The 17,095-nt window shown below is 39.6% G+C and overlaps 1 protein-coding gene across 3 annotated transcripts in view; it reads right to left on the reverse strand.

Annotated features, from left to right (window-relative positions):
• Positions 1-11,468, reverse strand: part of stk17a (serine/threonine kinase 17a) — a 106,923-nt gene extending 95,455 nt beyond the window's left edge. The window contains exon 1 of one of the 3 annotated variants that reach the window (XM_043690162.2): positions 11,275-11,468. In XM_043690162.2, coding sequence (XP_043546097.1) covers positions 11,275-11,375 — 101 coding nt within the window. In that variant the 5' untranslated portion in view covers positions 11,376-11,468. Of the gene's footprint in view, positions 1-10,965; positions 10,986-11,274 lie in introns of those variants that run through there. The other 2 variants (XM_043690161.2, XM_087987239.1) reach the window with 2 other exon arrangements.
• Between the last annotated feature and the right edge of the window lie 5,627 nt (positions 11,469-17,095).

Genomic DNA, 17,095 nt, shown 5'->3' on the forward strand with positions numbered 1-17,095 from the left:
GTTGATAGCTTCTCAACTGATGCACATGCACTATAGTTGAAATCATTGCCATGGGTCACAGATAGCTGATCTGTGATCTAGAAACTCAATTTTTATCTTCTCTTTAATTGATAGCCTCCAGTATGTGATAAGCAGTGATCTGGAAATATTGCATTTTATAATTAAGCAGTGCAGCATTTGAGGCAAAATATTAGCTTTAAAGACAGTGGAGAGGCTGATCTGATAAATGTTGACAAGGCAACAAAGTCCAATAATTCCCTGTGGCTGAATCCTGATGCAACACAATAAGCCACTGAAGGTCTTCCATCCAAAAGCAGGTCAATTAGCATCAAATTAGTCTGTGGTAGTTTTTACTATTCAAAGTTTTAGGATTTTGTTGACTACATTAGAAGCTCTTCAAAGATGAGGACTCAAGGACACAAAATATTGAATCATACATTAAATTCTTATAAAATGTCAGTATTTGAATATTTAGTTTTTCAAAACTGTTCCTAGCTCCTGAATTGCAGTGGTTTAGTTCAAACAGAAATAATATCTTATCAACAACTCAATTCTCCTGCAGATTATCCAAACAACGTGTGACAAAGAACATACTTAAGAACTTGCCATAAATGAAGATTTCACTATCGCCTAAAATCAGCCTGGAACAAACACTTGGAAAATCGTAAAACATAGATTTGCTATGTCACCTGTCCTAATTATATATTTAAAGGCTAGAGCATTGGAATTTATAAACTGCTGAAGCAATTTTCTGAGTACATTAAGACCCACCATCATTACATGGAGTGACAATCGAGGATGTTACCTGTAACTGCACAAAGTCGGTTTCAACTGCCAGTCATGTCAGAAAGTCTTAGAGACATACAGCATGGAACCAGACTCTTCGATCCACCTCATCCATGCTGACCAGATATTCTAAATTAATCTAGTTCCATTTGCCACCATTTGGCCCATATTCCTCTAAACCTTTCCTATTCATATACCCATCCAGGTGCCTTTCACATGTTGTGATTGTACCAGCCTCCACTTCCTTTGGCAGCTCATTCCACACATGCATCACCCTCTGCATGAAAAAGTTGCCCCTTAGGTCCATTTCAAATCTTTCCTCTCTCACCCCAAATCTATGCACTCTAGTTTTGGACACCACTACCCCAGGGGAAAGACCTTGGCTGTTCATGCTATCCATGCCCCTCATGATTTTATAAACCTCTATAAGATCACTTGTCAGGCTCTGATGGTCCAGGGAAATTAGCCCCAGCCTATTCAGCCTCTCCCGAAAGCTCAAACCCGGTAACCCTGACAATATCCTTGTAAATCTTTATTGCATCATTTCAAGTTTCACAACATTCTTCCTATAGCAGAGCAACCAGAATTGAAGACTGTATTCTAAACGTGGCCTAACAAATATTCTGTACAGCTGCAACATGACCTCCCAACTCCTACACTCAATGCACTGCCAATAAAGGCAAGCACAACAAACACATTCTTCACTATTCTGTTTACCTGTGCCTCTATTTTCAAGGAACTATGAACCTGCTTTCTAAGGTATTTTTGTTAAGCAACACTCCCCAGGAACCTACCTCCCCAGAACTACATCCTGCCCTGATTTGCCTTCCAAAATGCAGCACCTCACATTTACCCAAATTAATCTCCATCTACCACTCCTCAGCTCACCGGCCCATCTGATCAAGGTCCCATTGTACTCTGAGGCTGCCCACTACACCACCAATTTTGGTGTCGTCTGCGAAGTTACTCACCATACTTCCTATGTTCACATCCAAACCATTTATGTATATGACAAAAAGTACTGGACCCAGCACCAATCCTTGTGGCACACCACTGGTCTCAGGTCTCCAGTCTGAAAAGCAACCTTCCAGCACCATCCTCTGTCTCCTACTTTTAAGCCAGTTCTGCATCCAAATGGCTAGTTCTCCCTGTGTTCCATCTGATTTAACTTCATTAATCAGTTGACCATGCAGACCTTACTGAAGACCATATTGATCATGTCCATCTCTCTGCCTTCACCAATCCTCTTCATTACTTCTTCAAAAAGAACTCAAAGTTAGTGAGACATAATTGTGGTGAAGCTCAGAAGTACAGACTAACTGCTTCCTGCATAGGGGCGGCACGGTGGCTCAGCGAGGGGAGCACGGTGACTCAGTGGCTAGCATTGCTGCCTCACAGCACCAAGAACCCAGGTTCAATTCCTGCCTCAGGCAACTGTCTGTGTGGAGTTTGCACATTCTCCCGGTGTCTGCATGGGTTTCCTCCGGGTGCTCTGGTTTCATCCCACAGTCACAAAGATGTGCAGGTTAGGTGAGTTGGCCATGCTAAATTGCCCATAGTGTTAGGTACATTAGTCAGGGGAATGGTTGGGGTGGATTACTCTTCAGAGGGTCAGTATGGACTTGTTGGGCTGAAGAGCCTGTTTCCATGCTGTAGGGGATCTAATCTCATAGTAGGAGAGAAAATTGGAATAAGTTATATCAGTTACTCTTGTGCCATTAGTTTATAAGCAAATATCTGGCAATAGTCACAGAGATTTGGCAAGTAATACAAGAATGATGGGTGGAAGCTCAGACTGAAAAAATATATACAAAAAAAACTACTAAATAGATGTCTACAGACTACCCTCAAGCAGAAACATGGGCACAAGAACAGTCCAACTCCAATCCAATCAATAGCAGTCCTACCAGACATCTTACACTGCAAAAAGTCATCAGTTGTATCATCAAGTAATATCCCCTTACCATTAGGTGCTCACTAATTTCCTGTTCAGATTCTGACAAAACTGTTAAGCTGCAGATCAATACATGGACACAAGTTTTGAATGGCTGAAGAGAACATTAAGGTCGTATTCAACCTGGCAACAGCAATACCAATGTGGGTCCAGAGAAAACTCTGCCCCGGAGGTATAGTCTAATAAGCCACTCAGTTGTATTGAAGAATGTGGCTCATCACCAACTTCTCAAGGGAATTAGGAATAGCCAAAAATATCTACAAATTTTGAATTAACAGCAAGAAAAAACACAGTGAAGTTAGATGTCAAACCTATTCCCATTGTATACCATCCTCATTATCACTCTATCAATTGAGTTTGACCATCATAACAGCAGCAGTAGCTCAAAGAGAAAATCCATCAGCATGCAGACTTCTCAGGATTGTATTGGATTAGCAATAATTTCATCTTCCACCTAGGAACCCTCTAACCACAAGGGATGAACTCTGATTTCACCAGTTTCCTCATTTCCCCTCCCCCCACCTTGTCTCAGTCAAATCCATCGAACTCAGCACCGCCTTCCTAACCTGCAATCTTCTTCCTGACCTCTCCGCCCCCACCCCAGTCTGACCTATCACCCTCACCTTGACCGCTTTCCACCTATCGCATTTCCGTCGCCCCTCCCCCAAGTCCCTCCTCCCTACCTTTTATCTTAGCCTGCTGGACACACTTTCCTCATTCCTGAAGAAGGGCTTATGCCCGAAACGTCGATTCTCCTGTTCCCTGGATGCTGCCTGACCTGCTGCGCTTTTCCAGCAACACATTTTCAGCTCTGATCTCCAGCATCTGCAGACCTCACTTTCTCCTAGCAATAATTTCTGTCTTGCTAGAATCACCAGTGACCTCAATAAAAAATTAAAATTAAAGCAACTTTGTAAAGACCAGTGTGATCTTTTAATCAGATTCAGAGATTTGGAATAATGCATAAATAACATTTAATTGGCACAAAATACTACCAAAGTGAAATGTCTGTTTAGCAGGACAATTTTCTGCTTGTAACTCCTGAGTTAGCCCGCCTATTAACTTCCTGTGTCCCTGAACAGGAATATATTAATTTAGCCTAATGGATTGGTTAGGGCAGATAGGATATATAGCATTGAAACAGGCTATGTAATCCTATCTACCTATGGAACTCAACTATAATCCGAAGTTCCTGCCATCAGCACACAGTTTTGTTGCCCACTAATATTGCTGGTAGTGAAAATGGTTCACTACTTTTTCTTTTCAGTCCAGCGCTGTGCATGCATAAAACAATGCTCAGCAAAAGATTCAACTGAAAAGTTATATTGGAAGGACAACCTATTATTGCATGTGCCATAGCCCAGCTCAGCAGTGAACTCATTCATGCTTCACTATTTACAAGATATAAGAAAGACAAACATGGACTAAATTAGTTCTCTCACCATCACTTTTAACTCTTTGGCAAACTGAACAATCATTTGCTGTTAATCGCCTTTCCATCCATATTACTGCATTGTTTCTTACACTTGAATGTTGTGACAAACCTCGATCACTTGTTGAAATACCATCTGAAATCCATATTTTCTAATCTAATGGATCATCTTGCCTTTGTCTATCTAAGTCAGTTATATCTTCAAAAACTATTAAAGCTAAGTTATGCTTGACCATGACACCACAAGATCAAAAGAAATAGTAACAGGAGTAGGCCATTCAGTCCCTCAAACATGCACCACCATTCAACAAGATCACATCTGTTCCAACAGTTCTCGTGTCCACTTTCGTGCATTTCACCCAACACTTATTCTTCTACTGACCAAATCTAGTAAATGAATAAAAGCAAAATACTGAGGATGCTGTAGAAACTCAACAAATCTGTCAGTTTTTGTGGAGAAAGAGCATTTAGTCGCACATGACTCTTCTTCAGATTGTGTCCTTTAGAAAAGATATAATTGCACTGGAAGCAGTTAAAATAAGACATTCACACAGCTGGTCCATGGGATGAAGGGGTTGCCATATAAGGAAATATTGCTCAAATAGACTTTATAAATATCAGAGGCAACTACACTGAGCACAGAAGATTCTGAGGGGATTACAGGCTAGATGCTAAGAGAATGCTTTGTCTCATGGAGGAGTCTAGAACCAGGCAGCACAGTTTAAAAGGAGTGTCTGTCATTTGAGGAGGAGATGAATTTTTTTTCCCCCTTTCAGAGGGTCATCAGACTTTGGAATTCTCTCCTCCACAAAGTAGCAGTGTTTGAGTCATTAAATATATTCAAGGCCAATTAGACAGATTTTCTGTAGACAAGGGAGTCAAGGGTTATGGACAAAGGTATTAAAATGGAGTGAAAGCCACAATCAGATGAGTGATAATCTTATTGAATGGCAGAACAAACTTGAGGAACCAAATGCTTCTATTTCATATGATCTTTGAAACCTATATTGGATTTCAACTTGCATTTTCATAAAGTGTAAGTAATATATATATAATCCACTGTTAAAGCTTCATCCTCTGGTGTTAAGAGTTTGCCATTGGTCCCCAAGCAGTCCCTGTGAATGGCCAATTTCTATTTCAATCTCAATTATCTGCTTTTGCACCATATCCCTTCCCAATTTAAAATCCGTCTCAGCTTGGATTTTTAAAATTGTCCTAAAGATTTTTTTTTGAGAGAAGCGTCTTTTCACTGCAGTTTGTGTGAAGAAGTGATGTCAAGAAATTTAAGGTTACTTACTTGTTCTGAACTCCGATTTCTGAAATATTTCTGTTTAGCCTATCAAATCCTTTAAACACCTTATACACAATTTCATCACCCCTTAAATCTTCTACAACAAAGGGAATATAGGCATTGTCTATGTATCCTGCAGTTCTCATTTAACTTTTTTACTCAGTGTCAAACCAGTGAATTTGTACCAGTCTTCCACAATAGCACACTTCCCAAACCAACACATCCTTCCAACTTGCAGTGCCTTGAACTGAATAAAATTGAAATATTATAAACTGAGTAAGGTCTATCTCGAGCTTTATACACGTGCATGATAACTTCCACCTCTTTTTATTCCCATTCGCTCAAGGTAAAGGCTACTGTCACTTGCCCATTAGCTTTTATTGCTTTTCATAAATGGAAAATTGCAAGGATTTGCTCTCATTGAAATTATTTTCAATTATTCATATCAACCATTAACAATTATTTTGTAAATATATCTCCTCCATCACCATTAGCTCTTTATATCCTTTGCTCTGGGGACCTTCATCAGTGGTTCCACTCACTCCTCCTCCTCCCTTTTGGCAATAGTGTAAATACCATCATTCTCTGCACCTACAGTTCCAAAGAGGAGTCATATGAGTCTTGAAACATCAACTCTGTTCTACCTCCACAGATGCTATCACACTTACTAAGTTTCTCTCGCACGTTTTGTTTTTATTTCTGAATTCCATCTACCAATTTGCTTACTCTATAAGTATAAAAGGTTCCTTCGCAGCTTTCTGTTCCCATCACTTCTACTTATTGTGTCAGTTAAATTGACAAACCTGGACATATGTCTCTCCATTCCTTCATGCAATACTTGCTTGTGTTAAATTTTTTAAATATGAAATTTACTAACAATGTATAAAAAAATTCAGGTAGGACCTTAAAGCAAAAAAACCTCCAGAGATAAATTATGTAACCTTTCTAGAGTAAGAAGAAATATGTGTAAAGTATTCACCTAAAAACATCTCTGGAATAATAGGAAACAGTGGTCAATAATTAATCGTTGAGCTTGGAATGTGTTTTTTTTTTAAAAAAGACATAATTCCTTCTAATTAACAAGGATCAACTTGGAAAACATGTTTGAAACAAAACAAGTGATGGAACTTGACATCGATATCTTTCCAACCTGCATACCCAAGGACATCAAGTAATTTTATAACTCTATGATAATAATTAAACTACCTTGAATTACTAACCCTTCTGAAGAAGTGTCATACCAAACTTGAAACATGAATTCTATTTATATCTCTTCAGATGCTGCCAGACCTGCTGAGCTTTCTATGTTTGTTTCAGATTTTTCACCATCAGTGATATTTTGCTTTTATTATCTTGCATTACTGACTGCAGCAAAAATAGTCATGTAATATCAGACAAGTAAACATTTTGGTGATTTGATGATTGAATACAGCAGTTTTTTGAATAACAGAATACGATAAGGAATGTGTTTGTGCTGTTCTTAAAGAAGAGAACAAAGAACTCATGTTTCTATAGCACCTCTACTTATCTCACGACGTGCCCCACAGTCAATAAGGCATTGTCAAATGCAATCACTGTCATAAAGCAAACAATTGAGTAATACATTGCTATCATTTGAGGAATGTAATATAAGCATCGTACTAAAAGGTGCAGGACACATTTTTTAAAAAAAGTATATTATTGCTTACAGGTGATAATCGACTTGCACAATTAAGATCAAAATCATGTGTAATCACATGCTGGATAACAAACCATGTTGATAAACGTCACAAGGTTTTATTTCATTATAAGCCTGATGTATCTTTAAATGTTGATGAAATTGGATTTAGTTTACAAACGTTACACAAGCAGAGCGTGCAATTTCAATGAAAAGTGGTCACATAGGGAAAGAAGCACAGTAACAGAAATCACATCATGGAACAGGATGACTGGGGAAGTAAAAAGAATGTTGAGTAATTCCAGGAGCCTCATGTTTGTGTGTTATCACTCTTCCAGTGACTTGCAACAAAATGCATAATAGCTGCTGATTCTCTTGAGAAGTGACTGAGTCACTTTGAATGTATTGATTTTTTTCATCCAGTTTAAGGTAGATTTTATGATTCATTTGTCTTTCAGACTCTGGTCTTTTAGTGTAGTACTTTCAACTCTCTCTCATTATTAACAATTGGCTGCTTTCTCTCTGCTTTTCTGTTCTGGTTGCTGTCAGTATGTTTGTGAAAGACATTTAAATTTATTTTTACGTGATTAATGAGAAGATGAATTGAGAAGATGGCCAACATTTCACAAAGGGTGATGAAACTTTGTGATATTTGGAGCAAAATAAAAGTAAAATCAAAAACCTTTGCTCTTGGCTTGACAAAACAAAAGGTAATTCACATGTAAGAAATGTGCATATGAAGTACTGATTCTGAACTGAATTACAAGTGTCAATCAAATGCTTGCATTCCCTTAGCACGCTTAATCAAAATTGAACCAATTGTAACACAAAATGGAGAAAATAAAGATACTCAAGAAGTAGCACACTAAGCTGAAGAAAAATCACACTGCAATGTGCAGTGAATAGGAAAAAGACAGACTGTAATTAAAACATGTATAGCTAATAATTACAGTGCATTGGGTTATTTATTAAACAAAGTAAAAGCATGCTGCACATAAACTATCTTATGATCAGTAAAGGTTACACAAAGCAGTAAAATGCGATGCAATTTAAAATGTGTAAAAACAAAGGTTTTGCTCAAAGCTATGCATTTTACTCATCTTACAGAAAAAAACAGAGTGCAATAAAAATGTAAGTAATACAGTTGGGCAGAGGTGCTCAGAGGTCACCTTCTTGAAGAGGAAATAATGGAAATAAATGGCTGAGAGCTATTGTACAATGGAGGTGACAAGCATTTTGGAAGAAAGTCTACATACTCCCGTTTGACAATTAAAATTGGATACTCAGCCTATACGGTTACATTGCAGTTGATGTAAAACAGAAATTGTGCTGGACTGCAAAATAAAGAACATTTCATCCAAGATGCCAAAAAAATACACCCACACACACTTTATTCTTGTTACACGTGCTAGAACCTCAGACAAGAAATGCCTCCTCACATCTATCCATTAGCATTGACTACTTAACAAGCATTGTCCAGAGGCACACTCCTGAGAATTTTATATCTTCAAAAGAAAAAAAAATCCATTCATATATTTTGGAACATTTATAATGACAACCTACGTTTTGAAACACACTTGCACAGTAAACACTGCAACTATTTTCTGCCTGGCAGGCATTCCAGACAGATGTAAAAGGGGAATAATAGGCAGAATGAAAGAAGGGAAAAGCACTGCCAAATGTAGATCTGGCCAAATATCATTCAGGTGTTAATTTTTTTCCACATTTCATCTCCCATTTGACCAACCATGAAACAAAGGATAATTTAGCAACACAAAAATCACTTTCCCCCTTACAGAGAATGACGCAAGAGAAGTTTGTGACACTTTTAAACTGAGCCATGCCAGCTAGTACAGACTTCCTGCTGTGTAGATTGGCATTTAATCCAATACACCAGGGGATTGGCAGGGAAGACCTCAGGCATGCAGGGTGTGAGCACAATTGGCAGATCTCCCAGGAATAGTTCCACTTTTGTATTCCAAGTCCAAAATCCAGAGCACAAAAGAATTCTAGTGAACCACGAGTGAAGGATTTAGAGACCTTGTGGCAGCACACAGGTCTATGATTAAGCAAATTTGTGGCCACCATGTGGACTTGGCCTGTACCTGTATCAGAAACAAAAGTCTGCCAAACCTCAGAAACCAAAATAGAACCTGTGGAAAGATGTAGCCACCTGAATAACAAGCAGCGCTCTCAGGAAATCTAATACTTATTCCTGGGAGGGATTGGAAGCAGAAACAGAAAGACGATTTATTAAACGCTTCAGCTATTATTAAGTAAAATTTTCACACAAAGAAAAGGAGTCTGCTCCCCTCACCACCTCCCCCTAAAAAAACTTTGCCTAAAGAGAAATAACAAGACATTACTGGAGAAAATTATTATATTTCAAAGATTGAAAGAATCACTCGGAGAAAATACAGCAGAAAAGGACATGTCACCTCTACAGTTTTGAAGAATTATCAGTGGAGTTGTACATTAACACAAGGTTTCCCTAGTTAAACATCAATTCTTTAACAAACATTATTTGATGAACTTTCAACTTGATATTGAAGTGCCACTACTTTATGAAATCAAATCTAGCAGAGACTCTGTTTACGTGTAATAGAGATTAAATAAACTTTAAAAAGCTGTTCATAGTTTCTCAATAATTGTTGCATCTTGTTAGAAACAGGCAACCTGCAGTGCATCTACAGTACTATAAAAACACATTTATTTCAGAGTTGTTTGAATTATATTTAGTAAGTTTGCTGCCCCAAGTGGATTCAAAAGGCAGTGCAATAGGACATGAATGTGCAGTAAATACAGTGGAGCCTGGAAGTGTATGTGTAAGGAGATATAGCCCAGGAACAAGGTGAGTAGTTTTCTCTAATTCTCTGAAACTATAGCTTCCCAAACCTTTGAATGGGCAATGGAAGGAATTTTTAAAATCAAAATAGCAACATTAAATATACCAAATCAAAACAATCTCGATTTTTTTCTAAAGAATAATATGTTAAAGTATTACATTTGTGATATTTTGTTCATTTTCTCTTGTCCTGTGTGGATTCAATTTGCAGAGGATAGTTATTCCAACAATTAATAAGCACATGGATTTGAGAGCTACGAAAATCTTTGTCAGAAACTCCAGCTTTCTTTACCAGAAAACTTCAAGTGTCGGCCAAGTGTTAGGCTTCCCATTCTATTTAATATGGAGTGTTTAGCTTTAGATGAAAGTAACCAATCCCTTACTCTAGTTACTTCTAAAATTGTGCACAACTGGAATTGTTTTACTCAGATCAAATCTGAAACAAAGTGCTACATGACTAAATTCACTGTAACTCTCAATCTGATGCGCTTTCCAATAATGAAAGTTTTATAAGATGTGACATACCACCAGCTCTCACAGCACAAGTTTCCATTAAAGTCTCTAATAAATTACTAAGTTTCATTTATATAAAAACCTAAGTGGTAAATGTAGTGTATAAAATGCTAAAACACAGAAACAATAAACGTAACAATCATTGACAATACATATATTTACAAAATACCAATATTCTGAACATATATATCAAATGTCTCAGCAATCTCAACTCCAAAATCATTATTTATTTACAATTTACTAACAAATGGAACCCCTTGACTGTGGAAAAAAACATAATAAACAAAGATATTCTCAAAATAGCAACAGATTACCCAGAATATACAGTTCAAGCCTCTCAAGAATATCTGCCTGAGCCACAATTTCCCTCACTGACAAGTTGTCTTTTTCAGTCACTGTTAAGAGTTGCTCTACCAGAGTTGCTCTGTCTTTAAATCTCTTTCACTGACTCAGTCTGAATCCCTCATCTGTGCAGGTCATTACTTACCGCCGTCAGCTTTTGAAAAAAAAATAATCTCTTCCTTCTTCGTTCCATCTCAAATATTTTTTTTAAAACCCTTTCGGCTTTTCAGGTTGGGATAAATCTGTCTATATCACGATGTGGGGGTCATACTGTCATAATGTGTGTGGGGTTGTTCATCTCACGCGTGTGTGCGGGTCTCTTGGTCTTAAAGACCACGATCTTGTACTGATAGAGCTTAGTCTTGTTCTATGAAAGGCTCTTTCCCCTCTTTCTCCCTGTGACCCCCCTCCAAGTCCGTATTAACTTCACCCTGCCCGGCTCTCCCTGGATTACCTGCCGAGCTCTTTGCCCACCAGCGTGTAGCAGTTACTGAAGTTGTCGGTGCAGACCCGGGTCTGGATGGTGGACAGCAGCCCGCTCCGTGGCTGGCTCATGGCTTCGCCTGACTGAGGCGGGCACGGTGCTGGAGTGCGGCTGTATGTCCCGGCCTCAGCTCCCGCTCCTACCGCTTCTCACTCTCCGGCTCAGCTCCTGCACTACCGGCTCATTCACAACACTAACCCCACCACATCGTCACCATGGAGACAACCAGCTGATTGACAGCGGGGGGGGGGGGGGGGGTGGGAAGGGCAGCGCATTTAAAAAGGCGATGGAAGAATATCATTAAAAAGGCAACACAAGGACATTTCAGAAGGTCACTTCTTGCAGGGTTTTTGTTCCGTTTTTAAGTTTCACCAACGCCTGAAATTTTTTTTCTTTTAAATTCTACAGTGTATTTCGAAGTACAGACGTTAAAATATGTTGAGGCAGAGGATTAAGGAGGTTAAAAAATAAATTGACAAAGATAACAGTAGAGCTGTGAGTCTAGACTCATTTAGGTGGACTCTGCAGGCTGGGGTTCATTTTTTGAAGATAAGGAAATGTGTTTGTACTTGTCCCTCTACGTACAACATGACAAACGACTTCTGAGTATAGGTTCTGGTACAAAAGGGACAGTAGCAACGTGGATGTAAAATTGGTGAGTGATAAGAAACAGAGGATACTCGTCAGTAGATCTTTTGGGGGCTGGAGGAAGATTTGTGGCGGAGTTTCCCCAGGATTTGTATTGGGACTCTTGCTTTTCCTAATATTTAACGACTGGATTTCAGTTTGCAGGGGGCCATTTCAAAGCTTGCAGATGATACTGAACTTGGAAGAATGGTATACTGTGAGGAGGATGGTGGGGAACTCCAAAAGGTCATTGACAAATTGCTGAAGTGAGCGGATAGGAAGCGGATGAGGTTCAAAACACAGAAGCGTGAGGTGAAACACTTTGGTCTGAGGAACATTGAAAAACAACAGAAAATAATGGGTACAATTCTTAAGGGGTGCAGGAGCAGAGAGACTTGGTGTTTATGCACACAGATCATTGAAGATGGCAGGAAAGTTAACAGAGTACATAGTGTTCTTGGCTTTATTAATAGGATCAAAGAGTACAAGAGCAGGTAGGCGATGTTGAACTTGCCAAGACACTTGTTAGGCTTCAGTTTGAGTGTTGTGTACAGTTGTGGGTGCCATGTTATCGGAAAGCTGTTATTGGAATGCACTGGAGAGATACAAGTCAAATTTACAGGAATGGTTCCAGGAGGAAGTGAGGATTGCAGATGTTGGAGATCAGAGTTACAAGTGTGGTGCTGGAAAAGCATAGCAGGTCAAGCAGCATCCGAGGAGCAGGAGAATCGATGTTTTGGGCATAAGCCCTTCATCAGGAATGAGAAGCTTCAGTTATGAGGATAGATTGAAGAAGTTGGGACAGTTTTTCTTGGACAGAAGGAGTGATTTGGTAGATGTTTTCAAAATCATGAACAGGATAGATAGAATAGATAGGGAGAAGCTGTTCCTGCTCATGAAACAAAAAGGAACGAAAGTAAATAGGTGAAAGTTATCTGCAAACGAAACAAGAATGATGTGATAAAAAAAAACTTTTTCTCGCTCTATTTCTTGCCAAGCTCTTTATCCATGAGTGTGTAACAATTGTTGAAATTATTCGTGGACCTCCTGTTAGATTTCCAACTTAACTCCAAGATCAGGCCATTCTGCAGCTTTGAACCTGGGTCTCAGAACACAGACAGATAAACCTAGCAATTACAAAATAGTCACCTTAATGCCTGTGGCGAGGAAACCTTTAGAGGTAGCATCATCATCATCATCATGTGTGCTCTGACTAAAGGTAGGTCCTTAGCTCACAGCAGTACTACATAGTCCTGCGACAGTCTTTTCATGAAACTTCCTTTCATTTTCAAGCCATTCAACATTGGTATTCTCTTCTTTCTGCTTTTTCTTTCAAATTTCCCTCCAAAACATCTCTTACAAGTTTGTTTCCTCTTAAAATGTGCCTTACGCAGTTACTCTGCATTTTTTTAAACACTATCTGTAAGAATAATAGGGTGATTATGGTAGAGGATTTTAACTTTCCAAACATAGACTGGGACTGCCATAGTGTTAAGGGTTTAGATGGAGAGGAATTTGTTAGCTGTGTACAAGACAATTTTCTGTTTCAGTATGTGGATGTACCGACAAGAGAAGGTGCAAAACTTGACCTACTCTTAGGAAATAAGGCAGGCAGGTGACTGAGATGTCAGTGGGGGAGCACTTTGGGGCCAGTGACCATAATTCTATTAGTTTTAAAATAGTGATGGAAAAGGATAGACTAGATCTAAAAGTTGAAGTTCTAAATTGGAGGAAGGTCAATTTTGACAGTATTAGGCAAGAACTTTCGAAAACTGATTGGGCGCGGATATTCACAGGTAAAGGGATAGTTGGAAAATGGGAAGCCTTCAGAAATGAGATAACGAGAATCCAGAGAAAGTATATTCCTGTTAGGGTGAAAGGAAAGGCTGGTAGGCATAGGGAATGTTGGATGACTAAAGAAATTGAGGGTTTTGTAAAGAAAAAAAAGGAAGCACAGGATAGATCGAGTGAATCCTTGGAAGAGTATAAAGGAAATAGGAGCATACTTAAAAGGGAAATCAGGAGGACAAAAAGGGGACATGAGATAGCTTTGGCAAATAGAATTAAGGAGAATTATGCTCGCATAAGGAAGTGCTGGATGTCTTGAAACGGGTAAGGGTGGATAAATCCTCAGGACCTGATCAGGTGTACCTGAGAACTCTGTGGGAAGCTAGAGAAGTGATTGTTGAGCCTTTTGCTGAGATATTTGTATCATCGATAGTCAGAGGTGAGGTGCTGGAAGATTGGCGGTTGGCTAATGTGGTGCCACTGTTTAAGAAGGGCGGTAAGGACAAGCCAGGGAACTATGGACCAGAGAGCCTGACGTCAGTGGTGGGCAAGTTGTTGGAGGGAATCCTGAGGGACAGGATGTATATGTATTTGGAAAGGCAAGGACTGATTAGGGATAGTCAACACAGCTTTGTGCGTGGGAAATCATGTTTCACAGACTTGATTGAATTTTTTGAGGAAGTAACAAAGAGGATGAGGGCAGAGTGGTAGATGTAATCTATATGGACTTCGACAAGGTTCCACATGGGAGACTGATTAGCAAGGTTAGATCACATGGAATATTGGGAGAACTAGCCAGTTGGATACATAACTGCCTCAAAAGTAGAAGAAAGAGGGGGTGGTGGAGGGTTGTTTTTCAGACTGCAGGCCTGTGACTAGTGGAGTGCCACAAGGATCAGTGCTGGGTCCTCTACTTTTTGTCATTTACATAAATGATTTGGATATGAGCATAAGAGGTACAGTTAGTAAATTTGCAGATGACAACAAAATTGGAGATGTAGTGGACAGCAAAGAGGGTTACCTCAGATTACAACAGGATCTGGACCAGATGGGCCAATGGGCTGAGAAGTGGCAGATGGAGTTTAATTCAGATAAATGCGAGGTGCTGCATTTTGGGAAAGCAAATCCTAGCAGGACTTGTACACTTAATGGTAAGGTCCTTGGAAGTGTTGCTGAACAAAGAGACCTTGGAGTGCAGGTTCATAGCTCCTTGAAAGTGGAGTTGCAGGTAGATAGGATAGTGAAGAAGGCGTTTGGTATGCTTTCTTTTATTGGTCAGAGTATTGAGTAGCGGACTTCGGAGGTCATGTTGCAGCTGTACAGGACATTGATTAGGCCACTGTTGGAATATTGCATGCAATTCTGGTTGCCTTCCTATCGGAAAGATGTTGTGAAACTTGAAAGGGTTCAGAAAAGATTTACAAGGATGTTGCCAGGATTGGAGGATTTGAGCTATAGGGAGAGGCTGAACAGGCTGGGGCTGTTTTCCCTGGAGCGTCAGAGGCTGAGGGGTGACCTTATAGAGGTTTACAAAATCATGAGGGGCATGGATAGGGTAAATAGGCAAAGTCTTTTCCCTGGAATCGGGGAGTCCAGAACTAGAGGGCATCGGTTTAGGGTGAGAAGAGAAAGATATAAAAGAGACCCAAGGGGCAACTTTTTCACGCAGTGGGTGGTATGTGTATGGAATGAGCTGCCAGAGGAAGTGGTGGAGGCTGGTACAATACATTTAAGAGGCATTTGGATGGGTATATGAATATGAAGGGTTTGGTTAGGATATGGGCCAGATGCAGACAGGTGGGACAAGATGTCTGGTTGGGATATCTGGTCGGAATGGATAGGTTGGACCGAAGGATCTGCTTCTGTGCTGTACATCTCTATGACTCTATGACCTGGAACACAATTATTTATTCATTCGCTTTCCAAAACACTTCATTTTTTTCCTGCCCAGCTGACAGTTTCCATTCTCCTCCAAATCCAAATTTCAGAGCTTTTTAACAAGTTACATTCTCCTTCAATAAGGTCCACAGCCATACATAACAACACTCCGAACCAAGCTTTTTACAAACTTCTCTTTGAATTGCTTTTTCAGGTCTCTGGTCTCTTCTTACAAAACATGGGCTTTGGCATTGCTATCATTGTTCTTATTTCTTTATTGTATCTTCCATCTCAAGATATTATCATTGCTAATTACTTGAATTCTTGCACATATTCTAGTTCTCTTCCTTTTATCAGTACATGAACACCTTTGAGATCTGCATTTCAGTCCTGATGAAGGGCTTTTGCACGAAACGTGATTTTCCTGCTCCTCGGCTGCTGCTTGACCTGTTGTGCTTTTCCAACAATAATCTTGACTCTAATCTCCAGCGTCTGCAGGACACACATTTGCCTCGTCACTTTGGTTTTGTCAATGTTCATGTTTAGAAAATAATCCAAATTAACTGACAGAGATAACAGACGTTTCAATGGGCTAATAAATGAAAGCATTTATTTGGATAGCTTTATTGTGTTCTTTGTAGTGTCTTGTGATGCAGTGGTAGTGCCCCTACATCTGGGCCAGAAAGTCTGAGTTCAAGTCTTACCTGTGCTGGAGATTTATCATAATATATCTGGATAGGTTACTTAAAGTACCTATTGAGTTCTTTGAGAAAATAATAAGGAGGCTTGAGGACAGGATGCCAGTCAATATTTTGTATGATATGTTCTCTCTTGGTTTTAATGGATTGATGTTCAGGAAGGAAACCAGTTGGTCACCATCCAATTTGGCATTGGATGGTGTAATGTGAAATCAAATCTTAATTTGCTGATTCAATTGCAAATATTACATATGAGGTCACTGATGGAAGGGTGGATGAAGGCACTGGCTTTGTGTTATGCTCTCTTGTCAAGTAGGGACCTGATTCTGTTCTCCTCAAATATAATTATGGAGACATTTGGATATGTCCAGAGCTAATAGAGTCATAGAGTCATGGAGATGTACAGCATGGAAACAAACCCTTCGGTCCAACCTATCCGTGCTGACCAGATATCCCAACCCAATCTAGTTCCACCTGCGAGCACCTGGCCCATATCCCTCCACACCCTTCCTATTCATATAACCATCCAGATGCCTTTTAAATATTGCAATTGTACCACCCTCCACCACTTCCTCTGGCCGCTCGTTCCACACACATACCACCCTCTGCGTGAAAATGTTGCTCCTTAGGTCTCTATTATATCTTTCCGCTCTCACCATAAACCTATGCCCTCTAGTTCTGGACTCTCCGACCCCAGGGAAAAGACTTTGCCTATTTACCCTATCCATGCCCCTCATGATTTTGTAAACCTCTATAAGGTCACAGCCTCTGACACTCCAGGGAAAACAGCTCTAGCCTAT

Source organism: Chiloscyllium plagiosum, unplaced genomic scaffold (genome assembly GCF_037043375.1).
Source record: "Chiloscyllium plagiosum isolate Xiang-an unplaced genomic scaffold, Cpla_swu_hap1 HiC_scaffold_5, whole genome shotgun sequence".
In the NCBI taxonomy this organism is placed as follows: domain Eukaryota; kingdom Metazoa; phylum Chordata; class Chondrichthyes; order Orectolobiformes; family Hemiscylliidae; genus Chiloscyllium; species Chiloscyllium plagiosum.